The sequence below is a fragment of the Papilio polytes genome, unplaced genomic scaffold (genome assembly GCF_000836215.1).
Source record: "Papilio polytes unplaced genomic scaffold, Ppol_1.0 DF824292.1, whole genome shotgun sequence".
NCBI classification, from domain to species: Eukaryota; Metazoa; Arthropoda; class Insecta; order Lepidoptera; family Papilionidae; genus Papilio; species Papilio polytes.
In genome coordinates this window covers 500,115-523,779 of record NW_013524912.1, presented here as the reverse complement: position 1 = coordinate 523,779, position 23,665 = coordinate 500,115, and the positions used below count along the sequence as shown (strand labels likewise).

Here is a 23,665-nt window from a genome sequence, read left to right as displayed (position 1 = left end):
AACACTTAGGATACATTTAAAAAAAATACTCGTTTCCCGAGAGATACCATGTCTTTTAATACTGCGCGGACAAAATCGCTTGCAACAACTAGTATACTATATTATGTTTATGGTCTGAATTAGACGCTGCGAATAACAAGGAGGACGCAAGTCAGTGCGAGTCAATTGCCACTTTATTGTACATCAGCACGTTATTCTCTAGCATTATTTCCCTCTTAGAGTTTTCACTGCTGAAACATGTTTAGAAAATCTTATTACTCATTTCCCTCCCAATTCTTTTTTCAAATTGTTGCAATGTAAATATTTGCCATTTTGACTGATAATTTTACCGATCACTGGCCTAGGCAATTAACAAATAGGTAGAGTTTACAATTTGTCGATGACGTATATAAAATGTTCACTAGGTTTTGCGCGTGTTTCCTTTTAAATCAAACGCGTGCGCTCACTTCATACAAATCACTGAACAAAGATCCTATTTGCTTGCAGCTTATCATTTACAGATCCTTTACTGCTTATCATGTCAATAATCACGTTTTACTCCACTATTGTGTAGTGAAAGAATTTTCTTGATGGAGATTAAAAGACTGAAGATTGTGCGCATTATGTAATTGATATGGCGTTCATAAGCGCTGCGTACATACGATGACTCAAATTTATAAAACGCATTCAAACAAAACAAATCTTTGTAATATGTTATGTGTATATATAAATGTTACCCTTTGGTTAGTTTAGTTTATTGTGAAAAGTAATATGTTTATTTGATCATGTCTTAAACGAATTTGCGTTTGATTAAGGCAAATAGTCGAATAAGGCTCATTCCAGAATCTTCTATCGTCCTTGTGTCTTATTCCTTAGGAATTGGTTGGTTGCAATCATAATACTTATATGATAATTGCATAATGTTTCAAAATATCTAGTGATAAATTACAATGAGTGGTTCTATGAATGAGTGACTCAAGATAAAGCTTGAGGCTTGCACCGTTTTATTGTAATAACCAACACCAGGGGTCAGTTTATTTGATATATAATTTTTATATTATATATCTGCATACTAACATATGTATGTGAGTGTATGGAAGTACGAGTGTTATCAATCCATTTCATATCGTACCTACACGTTTAGAGCGTATACTATGACGAATTAATTTCATTTAAGACGTGAATTATTTTCAACTGTACTACATTTTTTTTACTTCCACAGCATAACGTTACCTTGCAATTTCACTTTTAAAATTTCCGCTGATATAACAACGTTCCCTTTATCATTTTGCATGTTATTAGAAGTAGAGATAAAATTATAAGTCTGATACTCAGCGTGGCGTCGTTTAAATGTATTGTCCGATCTAATAACCATATTTTATGACAACGTTGAAAGGCTGCAAGACCGAGTGATCAACACTTCTGTTGATTGCACCGATTAGACCGTAAACAAGGGAGGGGAGGAGGAATATGCGACATACCGTAGAAGAGATCAATTAATATTCTCGTTGTTTATAATTACATATATCGTCTTAGTTTCTGTGGTTGATGTTTCTTTTAAGGGTTTTATGCTGGCTTTTGAAGATTCCACTGAATTTCATTATTATCAATTGATTCATAAGTTGACCTGTGTTTCAAGTAAGTGAAACTCAAATCACGTAGTTCGGAAACGCATTTCATGAATATATTGAAACAAAAACACTAACGAATGGGTAAACGTAGCTGGGGAACCGATTAGTAAATCACATAACCCATATCTGTCACCAGCAGGCAGGTAACAAACGAGTGAATTTTTAAAACACATACTTTTATTATTTCAATATGAAAGAATCGGATATACAATATTTATCTCGTCCCTAGTACTCGGCCTAGAATCAATTTCAGCTGACAGTAAGTTTTAAACGCAAGCAATCGTATATATAAAAATGCGTGAAACCGCGCCGAGCCTTACAGAAAACGGCTGTCGCGCAACGCAGTCGTGTGAACCTCATACAGTAACAAATAGATATTAATAATATACGAAGAATACAGTTTGTCACTTGCAGTCATGGGGATAAAGAAAAAAAAGGAGTAAGTATACTTTAATTATAGTAATAGCGAATATTCTTATTATTTTACAGTTTCAGTAGCGTTGTATTTATATAGATATATTTATTATCTGTAATTTAATTACTTGCTTAGCGTTTTGCATGCGAAATTTCAGTGAAAAAATTTAACCTAATCGAGGAAATGTTTATTGCACAGATGAAAGTATATGTTCATTACTAGTGATCAAGTCGACTTTTGCTCAAAATTATGTCGTACTTTTTTTTATTAAAAATAATATTTATAATGCAGATATTGTCCATTTGTAACTATGAATTTCACGTTCATTCGTTCGCACAATTTCTTTAAAATGGTACAAAGATTTTGTTTAGAGTTTTATGAAGTAGTTTAGCAATAATTTTTTTTTTCTGTGAAAATGTTATTTAGTAATTAGTTATTTCATTTAAATCGAATGAACGTTTTTTGACTGAATGATTTGGCGACGAGAAATTTCACCTTTTCGTTTCCTTTTCATAACACCATCCTTTTAAATATTACATCAACAACTCCCATTTTCATAAATTCAATATCTTTTAACACATATCCTTTTCACTCAATACCGTCATTTCAATCTAATCAGTTTTAATGTTTTATTGAATTACTAGCTTTCGCACGCGACTCCGTCTACGTGGAATTTAAAAAAAAATGAGTAGGCTATGTGTTCAAGACTATTCTCTACATCTGTACCAAATTTCATCGAAATCTGTTCAGCCGTTTAAGCTACAAACTCTAACAAACATCCATCCATCTAAACTTCCACATTTATTAGTATGATTGACATTATGTAACAATATAAACGTTTAATTGAACAAAACAGCACTTCCTAAGTCGGCTAACAGATAAGGTTTTCAAAACACCACTTGACAAGTAATTAATTTGTTACTGATAGAATATACTTCGATGAATCAATTTGTGTTTGTTATTATGTATATGTTACAGTAAAACAATAACTACGGTCAATTTTAAGAATTACCGATAAAGGTATTCACAAACTACATTTGGTATGAAGGTCCAAAAGAATATGTTTTTTGTGTATACATGTTCTCATTTAGGTACTTGGATTTCTCGATAAAAGCTTTTTAAATATATAATAGCTTTTGGAATTAAATCGTTTCTTAAATTAATTAAAACATTAACTTTGAAAGAAAATGTTGTTCGGCTACTTGTACCCCAAGCGTTTAGAGAAAATCTTATATTTCACCAAGTGGTAGGAAATGCTCCAAATGGACAATAACTATATAAATGTTCTGATTTTTACCATAACAAGTAGGTAAATCGTATGCGTTTCTGGTAAGTTTTTAGATTCACCGGAGTTCGGGACTTTACAGTAACTTATACAGTTAGCCCAATTTTTTTAATTACCAAATCCAAGGGAATTTTACGTATAACTAAATGAAATAACTTAAATTGGATGAATAATAAAACAAAATGCAAAATGTCATCATCATCTTTCTCCTTATCCTATTCCCGTAGGGTCGGCGCAAAAGGTGTTTGAAAATGTATTTATGTCGTTTTCAATTGAAACAAACGTACGAATGAAATGCAATTCTACAAATAAGTATTAATAAATATAATAATCCTGGACACATCAAGGTGGTCCCCATAATTGCATTACACTAAATGCGCTCATCTCAGGCTAAACTATAGTATATTACAACTGTTTTGTCTTGCTTGGATTCCTAGAGATGCGCACACTATTCGATTTTTAATTTTGCAACTGAACAGTTGAATTTTCGCATAACAGTTGTGCAATCATTTAGTCACAGGAGTACTTTAACATTGATTAATAATCATCATATCGAAATATTGTTCTGTTATCGAAAACGTTAAGAATCAGAAATGCGGAAGGTCAATGTTAATCCAATTAATTGCCAGTTTTATCGTTGTCAATGAATACCGTTCATTTAATCGTTGTTACGAACAGAATATTGAAGACTGCATTAATGATATCTATGTACTTTATGGTTTTATGACGACTCGGCACAACATAGTTGACCTCCGCCAATCATATCAATTGCTTCCTTTCATTGGATACGAAAAGTTAATCAAGACCAAGTGCTTTGTACGCGCAAATGTTTGTCGCTAAATGATTTGCTCGTAACATATTATGGAAACAGTGGACAACCTGTGTTCTACTTTTCACAAAGAATCAGAGGAATTACAATATCTTCTGTGTTCCTATAATAGTACATTGGTGATCTCTTTATTATTTTACAAGCACTTTTGATTAATATTTACTTACACAACAAAATACAGAATATGAATAATTTTTTCGAAACAACGCATCATGTGACATTTCAGTGACCGAGAAATTTAAGAAGAATTTTTCAAAACGCAATAATTGTATCCTTGAATAGAATATACTCTATAAATGTGATATCGTATTTATATCGTAAGTATATTTAAACAGCGGAATTCAGTTATATGTTTGGTTAAATAACGTTTAATTTTCTTTACAGACCAACCCCGGAACCGGAATATAAATTGTCTTACTTTCAAATAGTAAGTATTTCATTATAAACATGCACACATTTACATAAAGCATTTTTTAGCTACAAAAAAATATGAAAAAAAAAATCAGGATCAAATGACATCGTAACGTATATATTCAAACAATTTAAAACAAAAGATAACGTATTCTTGACTCGAAAATCAATCGTATTAAGTGGATATTAGTAGTTAGTAAAACTATAATTAAATAAATGCATTGAAATTTCTGAACCACGTTAGTTAACGTATCATTAAATGAAAGATTAGGAACAATGAGTACTAAAACATTGCGTGCAACAATTAATCTACTAATGAAAAAGCCTTCAATGACTGAATTACTAAAACGACTTATACCAACACGCTAGCCTTACTGACACTTCTGACAGCTGACCACGACGACAACTTTACTTCACAAAAACACATTGTTTATTATCTGTTTTCAAAAAGAACAAGAGTATTTACACATATGTTTTGCCAATGGAAGTCTACGGTCAGGAACTAGGGTTTACAAAATTCTTTTATTTATTACTGTACGCAAAAGACACTGAAGCTATTAAAAGAATTTTTATTATTTTTATAATCATTTTCACCATTGATTTGACCAGTGTGACCACCAGTGATATTAGATATGTCCAGCAATGCATTAACATGATGACGATGACTAAAGGAGTTATTTCTCCTTAGTTTCGTTATGCGACTTGCACGGAGACATTGGCGACTATCATCGGCATCCTGCTGGGTCTACTAAGCGGCGGAGGCGTGTGCTACAACCTTGTTCAGTTCGGCGAGCTTAGCACATCATTCGTTGAAAGGACAGCCAACCAAGACCAACTCTCCAGCTATCTACCACTGACAACATTGTTTGGTGGCGGGAGGAGACTGTAAGATTTTTTTTACAAGAGATTCGAGCAAGTATACTAAATGACGTTATTTGATTTCTACGTATAGGCATTTGCAACCAAACATGTTGAACTGTATTGTACCTGCCGAATCGGCCAGTTGTATTGCAAAAAAAGACATTATCTACTGTTATTTTTTATCTATTTTCTTAATCAGGTTTAACGCATCACATGAAGAAAATATGGAAGCACTGGTGGAAGATGCAAAGGCGATGTGCATTGGGATGTTTGTCTCTATCGGCATCTCACTTATATTCTGCGTCCTTTCCGTTGGTCTTCTCGGTTGGAGTGCATTACGACAAGTTTGTAGACACATTCTTTAAGAATTAAAAGTATTGGCTTATATCAAATAAAAACATGTCTAACAAAGATATTATACAAAAATTACTGTTAACAAAGTAGTTATTGGATACAATATATCGTTATTTATCAATCAATTGATTGATAAATTATAAAAAAAAACATATTAGTTATTATTTGATAGTAAACATGAACGGCAATGTTATAGAATTTTCGCTCCAGCGTCAAAGTAATTGTATGAATTAATGACCTTGCGACGTATTGTCCCGACGGTCGCTTCGATTTACAAGCAAACAAATAATTCATAATTCAGATTGTTAATTATATCCATGTCTACGTTTTATTAACTTTACTTTTCTAACACGCGTAGGTTAAATAAATAAACTTTACATTAAAACCTCATATAATCGGTCCATCGAAGACAATACCTATACATCGACCTATATAAATGTTTGAAGATCATAGTGGAAAAGGGGAATTGTTACTTCTCTTCTAACCTATTACATTACTGGCAATACTGGTATATGATAAAGTTTTCCATAAATAGTAACATGTAATCTAAAATTATTTTACATTCCATCAGATAACAAGAATACGCTTGCTGTTCTTGGAGGCGGTACTCAGACAAGACATGTCATGGTTCGACACTGACTCCGAGTTCAACTTAGCATCGAAGATGTCAGAGTAAGTTATAATTAAAATTTATTTCAAACTGTCATGCCGGCAGGCCCACTTTTTGCTACTGACACAAGGATGAGTTGTAGATAATGTGTAGATGAACAAAATTTATGTCAAAAGAGGGGAGTAAATTTTAAAAAGCGGTAGTGAGATACTAATCATATTTGTTTATACAAAGCGCATAAACAGTGCTTCTACTTTACGACTATAGAACTTGAAGTGATATCTCCTCCATTATCAAACGCTATTACTATATCTCATGCCTTTCATCATATACTCTGATATATAAATAGTAAATTGGTGATCTTAGAACACTTTAAATTATTCACGGATATTGTCTTTGTTGCCAGAAACATGATGAAACTAAAGGAAGGTATGGGTGAGAAGCTCGGTGTTGTCGCCAATCTTGCAGGCACGGCCATCCTCTGTCTCTGCCAATCATTCCCAATGGGATGGGAATTAACATTGGCCTGCATTACTGTTGTACCATTCTCTATTACCGCTTCGATAATTTTATCAAACGTAAGTAACTTGACAAATGAAGATCAAGAACATGTAACTTCAAAACGGGACAATATTTAGTTAAATACGTGTCGAAATTGGGTTTAAATTAAATTACCATTTAAATAATAATAAATTAATTAGCTTCTAATAGTTTAATTCTATATAAATGACTTTGATTCTTTTTTTTTGTTATAAAATATACTTGAAAGGGAAGGCATTGGCTCCTTAAAAGCAGGTTTTCCTGGTTAAGGAGTCAAAGGGATATTGGTGTTGTAATAACAAAGTTTACAATAATCTTTATTATTATTATTTGTGTACAGTATCAAACGAAGTCATCCATTAGAGAGATGAACGCCTACAGTCAGGCTGGGAAGCAAGCAGAAGAGGTGTTAAAATCTGTAAGAACTATTGTAGCATTTGGCGGAGAAACCAAGGAAGTTGAGAGGTAATTTTGTTCTTATTTAATCAGCTTGTAGAATGTATTGCACCACACATCTGTGAGTAAGATTATTGTTAAATAGCTATTTGCATCAGATATGATAAGATCACATCGTGACAGTCTTAAAAAAAAGTGTAGTTTTCTTATTTACTCTTATAATTGACCTAGCTGTTCCAGTGCGGCTTCATCCGCATGAAATTATGAAAATTTTATTTTATTGTTTACATTTGTCAAATTATCAATAGCAAATGTCAAACTGACACGACGTGACAAACCTTAGCAATCTTGTTTCCTTAATGTTGGTAGCAACTTATGGTTTACCCCATATTAGGGGTTTTATCCAAAATATTTACCCTCTAAGTTTATAGGCGTGAAAGTATATAGCCTAAAGCGTGACGTAAGTGTAGGGCGTTTTATTAAAAAAGGAATTATTCAAAAACATGCTGTAATTGCTGACATTTTCGGCAACAAAGAAGTGTGTGTTTACGCTTTATCATAATAGTATAGATAGATAGATACCTGGCGTATTTTATTTACCAAATAACTTTAAGGTTTCAGTCATTTTTCACGTAACAGGATTACAATAGTGAGAATGGCAATAATCTTTATATCCAGCAGTGTCAGTAGTAATGAAGTATCCGACTAATTCCAAAGAAAGCGTACAGAGGTCATTGCACTTTTGCAAGTTGTGAAATGCTCGCGCTAAATCAACAAATTAACTGACACGTTCATTTAGATCTCAATCGTAAGCATTTATTTTCATTTGAATCGTTTCGCAATATTTTCGGATACTTGATTACTACTACAATTGATTTTGAATTGTGTAATACAAAAGTATAACTTTTATTACACGATGACAATTTAAAAATGGTTTTATGAATTTGGATGTAAAAAGATAAAAACGAAATAATAAATGGTTTTAAGACTTTTGTTACATTTTTCGATGACATTTTTATGATTTTTGTTAAAATGTTTTGGCGTACAATTTGACAGTGTGTCACGAATTAGAATTAAAAAAACAATGGGATAAATTCTAATTTACTCTTATCTAAATCACACTGTGCATGTACTATAATCTTTATTCATAGTATGATGCCTTTACTAAAAACTTCAGTACGTTATCTTATTATCTTCATTGTCAAGAGAGGAATTGTTATACATTTAGTAAATATTTGCTAATTATTAAGCAATTCTGCGTCTGTATTTGTTTCAAACTAATACAGTTTTCTAATCCACACAGTTGGAATAAAATTATTTTTAATATTCGTTATCTTGTTTTTTCTTCCTAAACGATCGTCTCAAAACTCCTCCATCGGTTGTTCAATTAATCGATTTGATGCGCATTACGTTATTTAATTAGCCTTTAGAATGAGGAGGGATTTTAAACTATCTTACTTAATATTATAAATTCGAATGTTTAGATGGATAGATGGATGTTTGTTAGAGTTTGTAGACTGCTGAACGGATCTCGATGGGATTTGGCAAAGACGTAGAAGACAGTCTGATAGAGCACATAGGCCATCTCTTTTTGCTTTTTTTTTAATTCCACGCAGACGGAGTCGCAATCGGAAGCTAGTAAAAAATAATTTAAAACCCATATTGAATACGGCCACTAAACCTCATTAATTCATGTTATCCGAAGAAAATGAATGTGTTATCTTTATTTTAATTATTGCAGTATTTATGACTCTTGTTTTTTACAGATATCGTCGTTTACTGGAGCCCGCGGAACGCTATGGGCGCAAAAGGGGTTTGTACACTGGCTTGGGTACTGGGTTCAATTGGGTACTTACGTACTCGTTGAATGCGATAGGTCTGACGTATGGAGCCCGTCTGATCCTCATCGACTGGGAAAAACCTACCGACGAGAGGAAGTATCTTGTTGGAGTTGTGTTCAGTGTGAGTTATTTGAATTAAAGGTACTCGTTATGGCCACTGAAACAACTATACTGAAGTGCATCCCTCTCACTCTGTCACGACTTCAGATCCTAAAGTATTAATTGTTAAAACTTTATTTGTAGATTCTATTCAGCGTGTATATGGCAACTCAATCTATAACGTTCTGCGTGCCTCACGCGGAAGTGTTTGCGGCGGCTCGGGGAGCTGCAGCCAGTATATTCAAGCTGTTAGATAGAGAGCCATCCATTGACAGCCTGGATAGTGGAGGTCTGATGCCACGAAGAGTTTTAGGAGACATCAAGTTTGAAGACGTTAACTTCAGCTATCCATCTCGACCTAATGTTAAGGTACTTATTAACTTTTTCTACATTTTTTTTTGTTAATAAACCAGCGCTTGTCCATTCCACTAAACTAAACTAAGTAAAGACGCAGTCGAATGATGGTACGCGCTAGCTCAGTAACTACCGATTCACTCAGCTCTTGACTGACGCCGACAATAACGTTCTTCATGTCTTGAATGTGTGAGATGAATTAAATGTTAATGAATGTAATAAATAATAAATAAGTATACTGAATGAATATGTTTATCAGGTTCTTCAAGGATTCTCTCTGCATATTAAAGCAGGCGAATGCGTTGCGCTTGTAGGCTCGTCTGGATGCGGCAAGAGCACTATATTGCAATTACTGCAGAGACTCTACGACCCGCTGCTTGGGACTGTCAAATTAGACGGAAAGAACGTAAGGAGTTTAAATCTGAGCTGGCTTAGATCAAGTTTAGGTAAGAGATGAGCAATTTAATTTGTTTAGATGACATAATTTTTCACATGCACGTTAACACAAAATATATCCATTGCAAATTCACCAAGGGTATATTCATTTTTTTTATTCTCTTACAATAAAACTAAGAACGACATCACAAAAAACTTTTTATAATCTCCTTGTGATTTGTTCCAATTGTATATTTTGTCACTTTGCAGGCGTCGTTGGTCAGGAACCGGTGCTGTTCCGCGGTACGATTTACGAAAATATTGCTATTGGTATACCTGAAGCGACAAGGGAGGAGGTGCAAAGAGTTGCTGAGATGGCGTACGCACACGACTTCATCACTCATCTACCTAATGTGAGTATTGAATACTTATGTGAGAATTTTTTTTTTGGTGCAATGTTTTCTGGCGTGTTTTGCGTAATTTAGATAAAAGGTAATTAAACTTGTATGTACTGAAAAGTGACCTAATAAAGAACAGTTGGTTATTGTCAAGTCTAGTTTTGAATTTCTATGAATATATAAGTACTTATCTGTAAGTGTTTCTTTAATGTTTTAGGGTTATGACACAGTAATAGGCGAAAGAGGTGCGTCGCTGTCAGGAGGACAGAAGCAGAGGATAGCGATAGCCCGCTCCCTTTTGCGGGAACCGGCCGTGTTACTACTCGACGAGGCGACGTCCGCCCTCGACCCGCACTCTGAGCGGCAAGTACAAGCGGCGTTGGACAGAGCAAGCGCTGGTAGAACAACCATTATGGTTTCCCACAGGTAAGACAAGTTTCAAACTTAACGGTAACTCAAGCATGTGTCTTGTGCAAAATTCGAGCTACCGTAAAATTTAGCTAACACTGAATGTATTGATTTTTTCTCAATTTCCTTTTCTCTCATCGTTTGTTTTATAGGTTATCAACAATTGTAAACGCTGACCGCATTATCTGCATGGATCAAGGTGCTATCGTGGAACAAGGGACCCACGAAGAACTTATGAAAGTCAAAGGTAATTAAAATAATGCTCGCTATAAATTTCAATGAATCTATTCATTTGGTAATAGATAGTCCAAATATTCTGTACTTCTTAAGAAGAAACTGAAGCCATTTGTCATTAATTATACTATAAAAACTGCCTGCAATTGCAGTTTTAAATAACAATTAGATATTTATAAACCAGGTTTCTATCATAAATTGGTAACGACTGGTAACGAAAACAAAGAGCCAGACGTCATTGAGACATTACCTGAGGAAGGGGACGGCGTCGTAGAGAACGGTGAAGCAGCTTTGGTTCCTAGAGTGGATGTGAAACGCAGATCAACAAGGCGACTTCATAGACATCATTCAATTAAACGAGGTATTCACTTAATAACATTAATTTAATATTTTAATAGTATGTCTCTCTTATCCGGGCTTGTATCCCGAAAGGTAGTGGGTTCAGCTTTATTGATTGATCTCCTGCACTTCGTTGTATCTACGACACCCTGATCCAAATCTTGACACTCGCACTTGTCTCTTAGCATCACATCTTACCATCTTGTTTTAAATCTGCCTCTTCGTCTTCGGCCGAGAAGGGAAAGCTGCAGTCCTATGTTACCGACGAAGTCCGTCTGCGATCTTCTTACAATAGTGATAGCATTTTTGAGGTTTTGTATGTTATAGAAAATCCAAAACACATATCTTTAGAACATTACTATTATAACATATTGATAATAGTTGTATGACACTTAATCGGTTAATGTAAAACGCATTAATATTCACTAGCATAAGATAAAAAAAAAAAACATTGTAAAAACTCTATTAAAATTAACCTCGTTTCCTAGTTACGGCTAAAATAAAATATCTTTTAATTTTGTGAAATTTATAAAAAAATAGCGTTAGAATTTTTTGATTTCCTAGTTTTGTTTTTTGACACAAAAGTTGTTCAATAATCATTGAATTATTAATTGGTACTTTAACAGAATCTCACGATTGGATGACGCCCCGTGGTTCGATAAGTTCTGTCATATCGATGGGTCAGCATAACATGGTGTTCAACAGTGATTACGAATCTGAAGATGAGGGAGATAATGACGATGATGAAGTAAGTTCCCGGTATTTAATGTTCTAATTTTTCATATCTACCTGGTTAGTTGACGTTAAGAGCTCGATCACTGTTGATTTTATGAGAAATCTAACTCATTCACGACTCTGAGTAAAGGCAGAACTCACAACGGTGTAATTTAACTTGCATTATTTATCAACTGGGTTAAAAGATAAAAAAATACAAACTGTCGTTATAAAATTGGTATAATTTTTACTTTTTTTCTTTAGGAAATCAAACCCGTCAGTGACTGGGATCTTTTGAAACTCAACGGATCTGAATGGCCGTATATTGTCGTCGGTTCAATCGCTGCGTTTATTCAAGGCGCTTGTTTCCCAATATTTGCACTATTATTTGGATACACCGGTGGCGTAAGTATCATTTACAGTATTACGGAATGTAGAACTCATAGTCCTATTAATCATAATGGTTGCTATGGAAACAGATAAAAAACATTTGATTGCGAATGAGAATAAAACGTATTCTTATTTTAAAATTTAAATTTAGAAGCGTGCTCATGTATTGATGCAGAAGTATGTAAAGATCTTGTCAGTCGAATGTAATCCTTAAGTTAATATTTGTTTTCAGATATTTGTTCTAAAAGATCACAGTGAGATCATTTACCTAGCAGACTTCTATTCAGGCATGTTTGTGGTAGTGGCGGCCGTGGCTGGCGTCTCAATGTTCCTACAGAGTGCAACGTTTACTCATGCAGGATTAAAGATGACGACGAGATTGAGACATCAATATTTTTCTGCTATATTAAAACAGGTTAGTTTTTTTCATCGTAAAATTTCACTTGTAATCGTTCTTTAAAATGTCATGGTTGTGCAATATGAGGAATCTGTTCAGACTGAGGGGAGAAAAATTTTATCCATGAAAAGAGCGGGAAAAGCCTAAGAAAACTTGTCCTACAGATTATATTTAACAACTAACTGCAATGTTCTAGGAAATTGGGTTTTTTGACAAAGAGAAGAATACTGTTGGGGCAATGTGCGCGAGGCTGAGTGGCGATGCGGCGGAAGTGCAAGGAGCTACTGGATTAAGAATAGGACTTATTCTACAAGGCACCAGCTCTGTTGTAGTCGGCTTCATAATGGCTATCTGTTACAACTGGAAGCTAACTCTAGTTGGCACTGCGTTCTTACCACTTGTAAGTGTTTCAGCAGGTTTATTTTCAACAATTCAGTACACACTACATTCTGGAATTACCAAAATTATCTGTTCCTTCGAATTAAATTTTCTATTTCCTGTTTTGTACTTTATTTGTCGTTTATGGTATTCTAACTGTTGCTTGCGACTTGATCCGGGTGAAATTAAAAAATATATCCTATGTTACTCACAGATAAATTACCTTTCTAATGATGAAATAAATTTTTAAAATCGCCCCAGTAGTTTTTAAGTGAAATAATTACATACAAAAATACAAATTTTTGTTCTTTATAATGTTAGTATAATATATATTTAGTAAGCTTAAGATAAAAGTTCTTTGTTGTAATAGATGGTGGGAAGTATCTGGCTAGAAGGAATTGTATCACAGAAGTCACAAACAGACGAGCGAGCAGCAATGGAGTCTGCAACTGCGATAGCAACTGAAGCTGTTGTCAGCATTAAAACGGTCCAGAGTTTAGGTTAGTTATTTTTTATGATAAAATATAGAAGATACAACTATTTCTAATAGAATCGCTTAGATGTGTGATGGATGTAATAAAATGAAGGAACTAGGTTGGGCTTTGTTCATGTCAAAACTGATCCGAGTCACAGTACTTACAAACTCAAAAGTTCTACAAACGCAAAGCACAAAATTAGTAAACAATGCAATATAAAACCCAGCTGTTCGTAGAACCAAGAAGGTTGCTAAGAACTGTGTTTTCAGGCGTGGAAAAAACATTCTTGAAAAGATTCGAAGAGGCATTAGTAGAAGCCGGCGCTGCTATGACCAAGAAGACCAGATGGCGTGGGTTGGTACTCGGTCTGGGCGTGTACGTGCCTTTTATGTCGTACTGTAGTGCGACAGTATACGGCGCTGTTCTCGTCGCATACGAGGGACTTGAGTACAAAATAGTACTGCTGTAAGTGCTGAAGTTATTTGTGAAATTATCCTATTACGTACTACTGTTACCTTATCGTCTACTATGTACAATCAAAAGTTTTCTTTAATATGTTAAGTAGCATATAATTCTATATAATCTTTATTAACAGGGTAAATGAAGCGCTAATGTACGGGGCTTACATGTTGGGACAATCTCTAGTGTATGCTCCTAGTTTCAATTCGGCCAAAGCATGCGGTGCGAGGATACTATCGATCATAAATAGACAACCTAAAGTGAAAACAGAAGATGGTTTGAAGGATAGGCGAGATTGGGTAAAGATATTTATTTTACTAATGTATGAACTAACCTTGTTATACTACCTTAACGCTAGCTTACTATAGTGTCATGTCTGAAACGATCCGCGTCTTTTGATTAATTTAGTACACTACTAAACATCCCTGTTAACATTTTATTGTGATATATCTATTTCTAGACTGCAACTGGTAACTTTGCCATCAAAGATGTGGAGTTCAGCTACCCGACTAGACCCCATCAACAGATTCTTAAAGGCATAGACCTTAAGGTCGAAGCGGGTAAAACAGTAGCATTAGTTGGATCGTCTGGTTGCGGTAAATCTACGATTTTACAATTGTTGCAACGTTTCTACGATCCCGATTCTGGTAATATTGTAAGTACCTAAAAAATATTTTTGTTGATTATTTTTTAACTACTGATTAATGAAACTTTTTAAATCATATTGACAATTGATGTACACGATAAGAAAAAAATGATAATGTCAATTGTGACAACGAAGCAATAATTTGCGGAATATGTACATTTCCCTTTTGAAGTTTCATTCTTAATTATTTCACATTTTATAGTTTTGTGTACGTTACGTATAAAAAATGGGTCAAATCTTCGGCACGATGAAGACGTGGCATCTAAACCTAAATCAAGACGATAAACCAACGTTTGATTCCAACTCCGGTTTTAAATTCAGGCGAGCTAAACGAGTTATGATAGCTAAAGAGGAACATTTGGTGTCCGCGCGTATTCCCCCGAAGTATCGAGATTATTGCGCTCATTGTCTTTTGAATTATCAAGTCTGTAGATATAAAAACTTTCCATTCGTTCATTTGTGTCATCACGAGAGACATGCTTACCTCTGCTGCGAACATGACGACTATATCGTGAGGATGAAGGAGTTTGAAAGAGAACGGAGATTGAGAGAAAGGGAAATAAGAATACAGAAACAAGACGAGGACGCTGCACGAAGAAGTGGCCCTCGGTGCCCTGATTAATATTTACGATTTACAGTGATTTATCTAAATTCGGTTGAGATTAACGCAGAAAAGTAACACATTAACTAGTTCTGAAGATGTTTAATATAACCGACTTTTGGTAAAGCTCGTTCAAGATGTTTAAGTGTAATTTAATTCTATTTATTAAATTTTGACGGAGATTAATAACATTAAGTACTTACAATGCCTTTTCATTTATTGTTTACTTAATATATTAAGTAAATCTTAAGATTAAGCACAACGGTAGAATATCATAAAAAGAAGCAGTCGTATTTTGGAACTGCCAGCCTTTAAGTAAGAACAGATATGGTAAACTAGGCCTTGTTTTGTTAACCCAGTCTTTTAAGCGACCAGATACAAACGTCTTGTGTCTGTCTTCCCGCTTGCCTTCCCTAAGCATGCCGACGTATTGAAGTATTAGAAAAAACAATGAATATATCTGAATTACATAAAGTTGTGTATAAGATACAAAATTTGGATGTATTGGTACACCTATTGGTTTACAAAAAATTAAACGATACAGTTTAGTATGATTTAATTAATTGGTTTGGTTGTTTATAGGAATTGGACAACCGTGATATCCGTATGTCCCTAACACTGCCGCGTCTCCGGCGTCAGTTGGGCGTAGTACAGCAAGAACCAGTGTTGTTTGATCGCACCTTAGCGGAGAATATCGCTTACGGTGACAATAATCGTAAAGTATCGATGCACGAGATTATAAGCGCTGCTAAAGCTGCTAATATACACAGCTTCATCGTTTCTCTACCCAAGGTAACAATTAACTTCTTTCTAGCCATATTTTTTGGTATTGCTCATAAAATAAGTTGGTAATATGTTTTTTTATTTTTTTTTTCATATGCTACGACAGTTGAAATTTGGGATCAGGAGTCATTTTAATTGAAATAAATCTCATATGAATCTTCGTCTCATCGTGTTTTGTCAATTTAATGTATGTAAATAATGTTTGTAGGGCTATGACACAAACCTTGGCTCTAGCGGCGCCCAGTTGTCCGGAGGACAGAAGCAACGAGTGTGTATCGCGAGGGCACTTATACGGTCGCCGCGACTTTTATTGCTGGACGAGGCAACTTCCGCGCTGGACGCTAACAGCGAAAAGGTGAATATTTGTATCTAACATGGACAAATACCTTATTGACGCAAGATCGCTGTCTTCTAATCTTAAAGTTACACGACGACCTAAATATAAACCCAGTCCTTTTTCATAGAATCAAATTTAACGTCTATTTTCACTTACACTAGCTCGATATTACCTGACGTCATCACATCACTTTCTTTGAAAATATCGTCATTGTAGTTCTAACACCACGGAAGTCAAAAAGAAACTTTTTAGGAGAGAAAAAACTGCATAATAGCTGTGTAAACTTAATTTGAGTTATATTTAATGTAAAATACGTGTTTCCGATAGGCGGAAACGATGCGTATTCTGATTATTTAGCAAATGGCATCAAATAGCCAAAAAGTGACTTACGTGGTGATAGTACTACCACAATATCTATTTTTTTTAATTTCAGGCGGTGTCTGAAGCATTAGACAAAGCTGCCAAAGGGCGTACGTGTATAACAATTGCGCATCGCCTTTCTACAATAAAGGATTCCGACCTCATCTGTGTTTTAGACAAAGGTAAACGTCGAATAATGACGGATTCGTTTCAAAGGTTTATTGTGTACTAGATTTCGCACGCGACTCCATCCGCATGGAATAAAAAAAAAAGCAGTAACTTATGTGTTCTTCCAGACTATCCTCTACGTCTATGTCAAATTTCATCAAGATCCGTTCTACCGTTAGCTACAAACTCTAAGAAACATCCATCCATCTAAACTTTTACATTTATGATATCAGTAAGATTGTTTAATCTCACAGGTTCTTTCAGACATCTTACCAAAATTGACTATTCGATCCATTTAATTACACGATGGCAGCCTGATTTTATTAGACCTTTTTGCAATACTATAATTTACCATGGAATTTCACTGCCTAAATGTACATTTTCGTACGAAAACGTTTTGTTCTCTTCACTTATTGCAGAAGACAAAGAAAACGTATTGATAACATTTATATAGATGTTTTACCAGTGGAATCTGACAATTAACATATATATATTTTTAGGTAAAATCATCGAGCGTGGATCTCACACGGAACTACTAAATTTAAAAGGATACTACTGGCGAATGTGCAAAGGTCAACAAATGACATGAAGCATTATTTTTAAATGGCCTAAAGTATGCAAATGAAACTCCAATTTTTGAATACATTTATTTCAATTAATTAAGAAACACATGTGCCACTAAATTGTAGAATAAATTTTATATAAATCAAAACAAACTTATAATAGTATATTTTATTTACAGTATAATGATTCAAAATGCATATTACAGGTGAAGTCATGATTCTCAGGAATTCCTAAACCGTTTTGTCTTTACCCTGTATTAAAAAAAACTGACAAGTTGTCCAGTTTTAGTGATCTAATACAAATTAAAATACTCCAAATATTAATGTTCTATTCTTATATTGTTATTGTTGACTACCACACTCATAGTCATACTAAATGACAGCAGTAACAATCAAATGTTTCTCGATGTAACTCAATATCTCTGAGTGCTAGCACTAGCAGAGAGACGAATAATTTTATACAAGTAATGATTTATATTAGTCTTAAAATTGCCTAATTTTTCTCAAGTTCAATTAGCTATTTTTCTTTAAGAACAGAACACACCATCTTTTGTTATATAAGAGTTTACATAAATCATTTAAAGCGAATGCATCAAATATATATATAAATATATGTAATTAAAACGATCGAAACAAGATATAGACGGCACTATGTTTCTATACATTAACAAGAGAACTACGATATTGATTATATGTGCGTAAGAGAAAAACAATATACAATCTATATTATAACCGCAAGGTTTCAAAACATCCGTACCGAAACATATTGTTATCTCTTTTATCAAAGAGAAGGAAAGAGACGACAATAGGTTTTTGTACAAAAGTTTCCGACTACAGAGGTTAACATGAAAATTTGTGAGAAAGGCGTAACGTCATCGTCTCAATTTGTAGTACAATTCTCATACCTTCATGAAAGACACGATACATTCTCATAAATTTTCATGGCCGCATAAAGTATTTGAAAACCTACAACACAAATAAGCCGACTTTGGTTTTTACGTACACTATCATATATAACGTTTACGTACTTATATTCTATATTGTCTTTGAGGAAACCTCGGGCTAAAATATCTACGAATCTATGATTCCTTAAATGGCTTTATGTCTACAGTTACCATAAAACTAATTTACATTTATGACATAATATCTCTATATAAAATATATTAAATCTAATTACCGCGTATGGAAACAAAGCCAGTAACATCTATAGTAATATTACAAAGAGGAAAGATTTGTATATTTATATATATTGAAATGACATAATTACTCGGCGTGTTTAGAAAATTGTTTCACCATTAAAAAGCTACGTTACATTTTTATTATTTTTATTTACGCAGACAAAACCACAAATCACAGCTACTTATTTATATAAAGATGGTTTCGTGTATATTTTAATGCTTTCTGATATTTCTCACGAAACTGTTACACGCTTAATAATATTATTGATTCTGTTCCCATATAATTACGTACATTTATAATATAGAATATTAAATTGGATAATATTTAAAAGTAGACATTAGGCTGAGAATAGCGCCTGTACGAATGGTACACTCACAACCAAGCCTTGTACGCGCAGTCTCTAAGTAGACATTAAAAGTCGCTTAAGGACTCGGATGGTTGAAATAATCTTAAACAAGTTTGAAATTACCTTCGATTCTACTAACCGATTTATCTCAAAACTGAGATCATATGAAGATTATTATAATTTTTCACATATTGTCTTTACGTTAGTAATATTTTAACTTTATAAATCAATTTAACAATAATGTGTAACGCATTTTTTTTCTTTAAAAACATTGAGAACTTATTTAAAAAAGCAATTTAACAAGCTCATGGTCGATAGAAAATAATTTTGTTTAATTATTTTTTTTTCTTCAATAATTATATTAATTATAAACAATAAAATATAAACACAGCCGATTATTGAGATTATTTTTAAAATTTGTCTCTAAAATATTAAATCTTTATTAAAAGATATTACAAATTAATTTGTTTAAAAATAAAACTGTTTGGAAAGAGAGCGAACAATAATGTTTATTCTTGAATTTGTATTTTAATAGTTATCTAAATAACATTTCAAACAACTAAAAAAAGTTAATTAAAAAATCAATACAATTAAGTTTATCAACAATGTATTTTAGTTAACTTTTATAACTAAATTGGTTGAAAAAAGCAAGATCGGGCAATTCAATAATTTGTACTGACATTAATTTGTATACTGTTTTTTTTTTTAATATTTACATATTAGAAATACAGGTGTTTTTTGGCACTATATACCAGATTTAGTTTGTTCTAAAAACACAATATAGAAAAATAAAAGCAAATAACAATTTGTACTTTTAAAGCAATTCAAGTATATTGTATATTTTTACGGGAATAAAACCTCACATACACGTATGTAGAGAAGTTCAAATATTTTTCATCGTTAATATTATTGTAATAAAATAGTTACCTATGATTAAATGTAATAAATAGTATGATAAAGAATTTATTTCGTAGTTTTCGTTTAATATTTATATGAAAATGATAAAAAAAACATAACGTCTTTGGTTTCATGGTTTTAAACAAGTGTATTTTTACAATGTCTTCAATTCACATGTAATTAGTCCCCATATATATATATTTAATAGAAACTGTAAAAATCAATTAATTGAACGATTAAACATCATCAAAAGCAACTTACTTTAAACTTAAGCTTAGATTTTGATTAATTCAAATGGTTACTTAACTACAAATAAAACAGCATTAAAAATATAAAGAATTCATAACATGATTAACAAATTGATATAAAAAATTTAGTATCGAGCAACATTTTATTTCATTAATATAATATAATATATATTACTAATAAAATTAAATGTTAAAACGATAAAGTATTAACAAAAAAAAAATATTAGTTTATTATTCATGAGAAATAACACAGTAATGGAAGAACAAGTTTGTTATCACTCTGCAAAGTTTTTGAGTTAAATATGGCAAGCTTAAAAAATAATTAAAGTATATTTAGTGTTAGAGGTAAGTATGTTACTAAATAGACTTTCAAATAATTAAAACTTAAACTTCAAGAGTGGATCATGATGGCGTTGGACTCAACAATGTGTTTAAGTTGGCACGCCGGACTGACTTGTAGTCTCGTTCCCGGCGTGCCAACCCAAATTATAGCAAAATTATGAAAAATTAAGCAATCGATGGCCACCTAGATACGAAGTATATCAATAGTAAAGACTCTACTGTCTGCTTATTAAAGAAATCTGAAAATAAATACGCTATTTGCACTTATATCCCCTTTGTTAATTTTATTAAAATTATACGATCGATATTTTTAAACCGTGTAGCATTATCAATTTACGAGCACAGGTTTTCTTGTTTTATTGACAATGTACGTCACATCCGCCATTAATGTTAATGTAATCAAATTATTTTGACCAAAAATAAACTTAAACAATTTAATTTTCCATTATTTATTTCCGCTATTAATTTTATTAACGGCGTTGACCGAAATAAACAGAATGTTTTTATTATTAATATCTTCATATCTTTATTCTCTTATTTTTATATATAATACATTTCACATGATTTTCTTAAAAAAATAACAAAATAAAACATATTATATAAAAAAATAGTAAGTCCACCGGCTGCGGAATCCGATGACTCAAGCAACCAGTGGTCAGGGCTGCAGAGACAGGAACCTCCTCACTAGTCGTGCGGTTTCTAAAATAACCGCCTTTTGAATCGGGCCCTTAATCCAACTGTCTAGCGAGAGCTTCTTGAGGTGTTGGTCGAAGCTCTTCGCTATCAGCCCGTGTGCCGAAACGACTATCGGAATAATGGTAGTCGATTTCATACGCCACATGGCGGTAATCTCGTGAGCCAAATCCAAATATTTTAATAGCTTTTCATTTTCGGCTTTCACGAGATTCTCGTCATGTGGGATAGTGACATCGACTAACATTACACAACTCTCAGACCGATCTATTATTACTATATCAGGTCTATTGGCAGCAATAGTCCTGTCCGTAATAATAGATCGGTCCCAGTAGATCGTGATACGGCTATTTTCCAGAACTGGTGTAGGCTGATATTGGTAATATGGTACCTCAGATTCCACAAGAGCATATTTATTATTAATATTTTTACGTTCTTTGTACTATTCCGACTTTCTTCAAACAGACCGTTCATGTTGCTTGTAATTAAATTATTTATTATTCTGATACATTTCCATATTCCTTTGAACCATAGAGAACCCGTACTCGATCATAGATTATAAAATATATTAAAACCTGTATGTTATATGAAAATAATCAATATTTCATGAATGTGCGAAGAATAACCCTGAAAATCCATTGTAGAAATAATTGTATTTTTAATGCTGAAGTTGTATCCTCGCGGTAAAAAAACAACTGAAACTGAGCTTGACATTTACCTTAATAAAACAAACAGTGAAAAAATAGACATACTGTCTTTTTTATAAAGACAGTGTTTATACAATTTTATACAAAAATTTCGACAATGGAAACCCGCATTACAAGCATATTAAGGAAATAATAAGTGTTACAGTTCTTAGGCATGTTGGATTTATACGATTTCATACAAATATTTCAATGGAAACCCACATTATAAGCATATAGACGAGAAAATAATAAGTGTTCCAGTTCATATCTAAGGCATGTCATGTTGATGACCAGTTGAGGTAGGCGGTTGTTGGTACTCCGGGCCACGATTTTGAGAATCTTCGAACAATATTTGCGGCGGCACACGCTGGTTTTGCTCGCGGTTGTCGGCGGAATTGTACGGATTTGGCACCTGAAATGTAATAATTTCACATAAAATATACACCTAACGGGATTTTTGCTACAAGTACTATTTCATTTTTTTATTAAGTCCCGATAGTAGAGGCCATCGAGATTTCTGTCTTTTTTTTTACATCATAAGGTGGCACACGAGCAAGCGGCCACTAGAATCCGCCAAAATGGAGAAGCGACCGCTGCCCATAGATATCCGCAATTGCAGATGCGTTGCCTACCCTTAAACGACGGAGGAGGAGACGCACATAAAGAGTATATTTCCCTTTCCTATGCATCTCCTCCACCGTCAAACCCACTTCCCCTTCCCAACCTTTCTTTATAAGAAAAGGGTGGTAAAGAGAAAGGGACTTAAATTGGGCCTCCGGCACCACACTCATCAGACTGTACACGGAATTGCTTCCATTTGAAGGCTGTCTTCTGTGTGGTCGTGGTATTAGCGGGGCGTGCCGGCCTGCACTGCTAACATGTTAAAGCGGGCACTACCACTGTTAAACTGTCTACATTTAATCAACAAAAGACATACAGAAAGGTAATATTTCCCCTACCTATTCGAACCCCAGGGAAATATTTTGAATAAAAGACAACTAAAACAATTAATTAGTAATACAAGTGCGTGAACATTCAGACTATTGAACTGAGAAACAGACTCGAAACGTGGAAATACTCTTTGCGGCAACTAATGCCGTGGGCTACACCATGGTTGATATTAATATAAATAAATAATGAAATGATAGGTGTAATCATCACCTTGCTATTCTAAGTTGATCAGCTAAGTTGTAATAACACGGTAACTTCTTAAATACGTGTTCATTAAAAAAAAATTGACACTTTCTAAAAGTGATACTTTATTCGATGTCATTTTCTATGGTGCTGCAATAAGGCTGGGAACTAAATCCAGTCTAGTCTACAATTTCCCTAGTCATATTAGAAACGTACGGCAAATATGCATATCTATTGAAATAAGTCTAAAACGACTGGAGTGATTTGTAAAATTCTTGCATTATGCAAAGCTATGTTATCGCTGAGTAACATAGGCTATGTTTAATATTTTTTTAATTTCACACGGGCGTAGTCGCAAAAAACAGATAGTAAAATGTTACCTACATTAGCGATTGGCTGCAGTATCCCAAGCCTGGCGAGCATCAACTGCTCTTTGACCTGGCGCAGTTCCTCCTGTTGCCTGACGATCATCTGCTGCAACTCCTCGTGCTTCCTCTGGAGCTGCTCCT

The 23,665-nt window shown here is 33.6% G+C and overlaps 2 protein-coding genes across 4 annotated transcripts in view; one reads left to right on the top strand and one right to left on the bottom strand.

The window, feature by feature from the left end:
• Positions 1-1,939: 1,939 nt before the first annotated feature.
• Positions 1,940-19,399, top strand: LOC106103275 (multidrug resistance protein homolog 49-like). Its single transcript, XM_013282995.1, has 26 exons — positions 1,940-2,049; positions 4,524-4,566; positions 5,239-5,435; positions 5,611-5,755; positions 6,337-6,437; positions 6,782-6,953; positions 7,256-7,380; positions 9,078-9,273; positions 9,396-9,620; positions 9,865-10,051; positions 10,251-10,393; positions 10,596-10,804; positions 10,939-11,033; positions 11,205-11,381; positions 11,986-12,107; positions 12,338-12,478; positions 12,696-12,878; positions 13,057-13,260; positions 13,609-13,738; positions 13,984-14,179; positions 14,310-14,472; positions 14,634-14,828; positions 16,003-16,212; positions 16,412-16,558; positions 16,974-17,082; positions 17,569-19,399. Exons 1-26 carry the CDS (start codon positions 2,027-2,029, stop codon positions 17,655-17,657), a joined length of 3,927 nt encoding a protein of 1,308 aa, XP_013138449.1. The 5' UTR covers positions 1,940-2,026; the 3' UTR covers positions 17,658-19,399.
• Positions 19,400-21,450: 2,051 nt separating this feature from the next.
• Positions 21,451-23,665, bottom strand: part of LOC106103044 (circadian locomoter output cycles protein kaput-like) — a 15,911-nt gene continuing 13,696 nt past the window's right edge. For 2 of the 3 annotated variants that reach the window (XM_013282698.1, XM_013282690.1), the window contains exons 13-14: positions 23,541-23,663; positions 21,451-22,434 (exon numbers count right to left, since the gene is read on the bottom strand). In XM_013282698.1, coding sequence (XP_013138152.1) covers positions 22,291-22,434; positions 23,541-23,663 — 267 coding nt within the window. In that variant the 3' untranslated portion in view covers positions 21,451-22,290. The remainder of the gene's footprint in view (positions 22,435-23,540; positions 23,664-23,665) is intronic. The other variant, XM_013282706.1, reaches the window with a different exon arrangement.

Coding starts and splice junctions, on each gene's coding strand:
- LOC106103275 (XM_013282995.1), top strand. CDS start 2,027: ATGGGGATAAAGAAAAAAAAGGA. Junction 6,954..7,255: donor CTTCGATAATTTTATCAAAC/GTAAGTAACTTG, acceptor ATTTGTGTACAG/TATCAAACGAAGTCATCCAT. Junction 9,621..9,864: donor CATCTCGACCTAATGTTAAG/GTACTTATTAAC, acceptor TATGTTTATCAG/GTTCTTCAAGGATTCTCTCT.